The following is a 2,500-nucleotide window of genomic DNA, read 5'->3' as shown; positions in this document are numbered from 1 at the left end:
TGTTGCGTTGGCGAGGGGTCAGGGGTGTTCGTACCTCCCACCAGGTGGTGTCAGGGTCTCCCTTCAGCAGCTCGATGAAGTCCCCTGTCTGGAAGGAGAGGGGGGGCTTTCCTGGGGGGGCCGGCGTGCCATGGTAGTTCCGTACGGCCACCATCTTGGGACCTGTGTTCCCAAAGTGCATTTCTCAAACAAACTGTAAGCTCTGTAAGCTCTCACTTTGTGTTTAGATAATGTGTGCTGTAGATAACGACAACTAAGGTTCTACACTAGATTTGCAGATGACTCCACTGTAGTATGAGTCAAGAACAGTGATCCACTAGATGGCAGTAGAGAGCCTCAGCTGAAAAGCAGCATGATCCACACAACTTCAAAATCTACCAAGAGATAATCATCATGGCTATAACCTAATATGTACAGCATGGCTTCTTCACTGACTAACATGAATGTTTGCCATCTTCCACACGGTGAAAACGATGTATGACTCGTCGTTCTTACCTGTTGATAACCCGGGTTCCTATGAGGAGGGGGGAGACATGGACACACAAAGATCAGAGAGCCCCACATCACAACACACCAAGTTACCAGTTTAACTCCCACACCAACACTTAGGCCGGATTCATAGTCGACGCAAACTACATAAGCGCAAGCAACGCAAGCTTCGCAAGGCCACGCAAGGTCTCGTTGCGTCCTTGCGTGTGTCACGCCGAAATTTGTCACTTGACGCAAGCAATAGTGCAATTCCTTGCGTTTCCACAAAACAAAACACAGAACGCAAGCTCTGGAGTCATGTTGGGGCTTGCGTTCACAACGTAGCTTGCGTTGTTTACGTCGACTATGAATCAGGCCTAAGTGTCCCTAGACCAATCCCTGATCATAGACTGATCCTCGTCACGCGGGATTGGTCCCGCCCCTCTGTGTGACGACAGTCTCCAGCAGTGTCATTCATTGGTCGAGGGAGGGGCGGCGGTCTTACCAGGTCGTGCGGATCTGAAAGCAGAAGGCAGAGGTTGACCGTTAGAACGCTGGCCGCCAGCGCGCTACGCTGGAATTCAGTATCCGAGGAGACGATCGCCATGGAGACACCTACTTATTCTGCAGATGGTGATGACCTCGAGACACTCCTTATGCGCGCCGGTGCCACAGCGCGGGCAGTAATAACCCTGGTAGAAGATCCCCCTGGGGTGTGCACACACACACACACACACACGCACGCACACACACACACACACATACCCCACACACACACACACCCACCCAGCCCCCGCACACACACACAGGGACATTTTACATCGTTACGGACTTGCAAATTGCAAAGTGTTCATTTCATACTTTTTAACGCCGCACGGTGACCTATGCCATCTAAAGCCTGTAATCGCGTTAACATCAGCGGGCATTTGGTCGGGCAGCTAACAGAGGTCCTGTAGAGCTCTGGCGGCGCTTCACCCCGCCCCGGGCTGCCACGGCCAATCGCCCGCTCTATAAATCACACGCCTCAACATGGGGGCTGCGGACGCAATTAGCAGTTAGCAGATTTCTGCGAGCGCTCGTCCCCTCTCTCCACGAGGGCTGTGGATTTAGGTCAACGCGGGATGGTTTTTGGGTCAATACATAGCGTGGCGTGCCGACAGGGTCAGCAATAGAGTTGTGGTTCGTAGGCGGGGGTCACAGCGGACGGTTGCCCCCCGCGGCAGGCTCTGTGCCGAAGACATCCTGATATTAAACTGACGGCAGCAGAGAATTGTTCGGGTCAAGTGCTTATAAATGTGTCCTATCAATCATATGAAGCAGGCCATTGCTACTGGAGTGGTCAGCAATTTGGGGGGGGGGGGGGTGTACAGCGCCTGGGTGGAAAGGTAAGCTGTGACATCAGCATCTGAACGAATCCCATAGAATAACCATGATGTTATGCTGTGTTCACACCGGGCGAGAATTTTTCCTGTGGCGCGGTGACATAGAAAGTCAATACAATTCGCCTGCACTCTGATTGGCCTCTGCTCTGCATGAGCCTGCACTCTGATTGGCCTCTGCACGAGCCTGCACTCTGATTGGCCTCTGCACTAGCCTGCACTCTGATTGGCCGGACTCACCTCAGCAGCATCTTACAGGCCCGGCAGTTGGTGTTCTTCTCGAACGTGTGCATCTGGAAGTTGTGCTGATTGGCCGTGGCTCTCTCCGGTTTGATGTTGGACCTGTGTGATTGGACAACGGCGGTCATTCACACTGAACAGGGGCCCGGGGTAGGGTGGGGGGGGGGAGTCAACACCACCTCACCACAGGACTTACATGGCCATCTCAAACTGCTCCATCCACTTCCTCTTGGTGTCCTCCGTCTTACAGAAGAACTGGAAGCCCTGCTTCCCCTGCAGGTGGATCAGGTAGAACCCGTACGACCACTGCAGGAGAGAGAGGGAGTGAGGAGAGGAGAGGAGAGGAGAGGAGAGGAGAGGAGAGGAGAGGAGAGGAGAGGGAGGGAGGGAGGGAGAGAGGAGAGGAGAGGAGA

At 53.8% G+C, this 2,500-nt stretch overlaps 1 protein-coding gene across 1 annotated transcript in view; it reads right to left on the bottom strand.

Annotated features, from left to right (window-relative positions):
- LOC311328128 (guanine nucleotide exchange factor VAV2-like) overlaps window positions 1-2,500 on the bottom strand; it is an 8,274-nt gene that overhangs the window by 4,247 nt on the left and 1,527 nt on the right. The window contains exons 3-8 of the mRNA XM_084461243.1: window positions 2,284-2,393; window positions 2,088-2,189; window positions 1,088-1,176; window positions 974-987; window positions 496-514; window positions 35-162 (exon numbers count right to left, since the gene is read on the bottom strand). Of these exons, the coding sequence (XP_084317369.1) occupies window positions 35-162; window positions 496-514; window positions 974-987; window positions 1,088-1,176; window positions 2,088-2,189; window positions 2,284-2,393 (462 nt within the window). The remainder of the gene's footprint in view (window positions 1-34; window positions 163-495; window positions 515-973; window positions 988-1,087; window positions 1,177-2,087; window positions 2,190-2,283; window positions 2,394-2,500) is intronic.

This window comes from Borostomias antarcticus (genome assembly GCF_949987555.1).
Source record: "Borostomias antarcticus genome assembly, chromosome: 2".
NCBI classification, from domain to species: domain Eukaryota; kingdom Metazoa; phylum Chordata; class Actinopteri; order Stomiiformes; family Stomiidae; genus Borostomias; species Borostomias antarcticus.
This window is presented reverse-complemented; position numbering and strand designations above follow the sequence as displayed.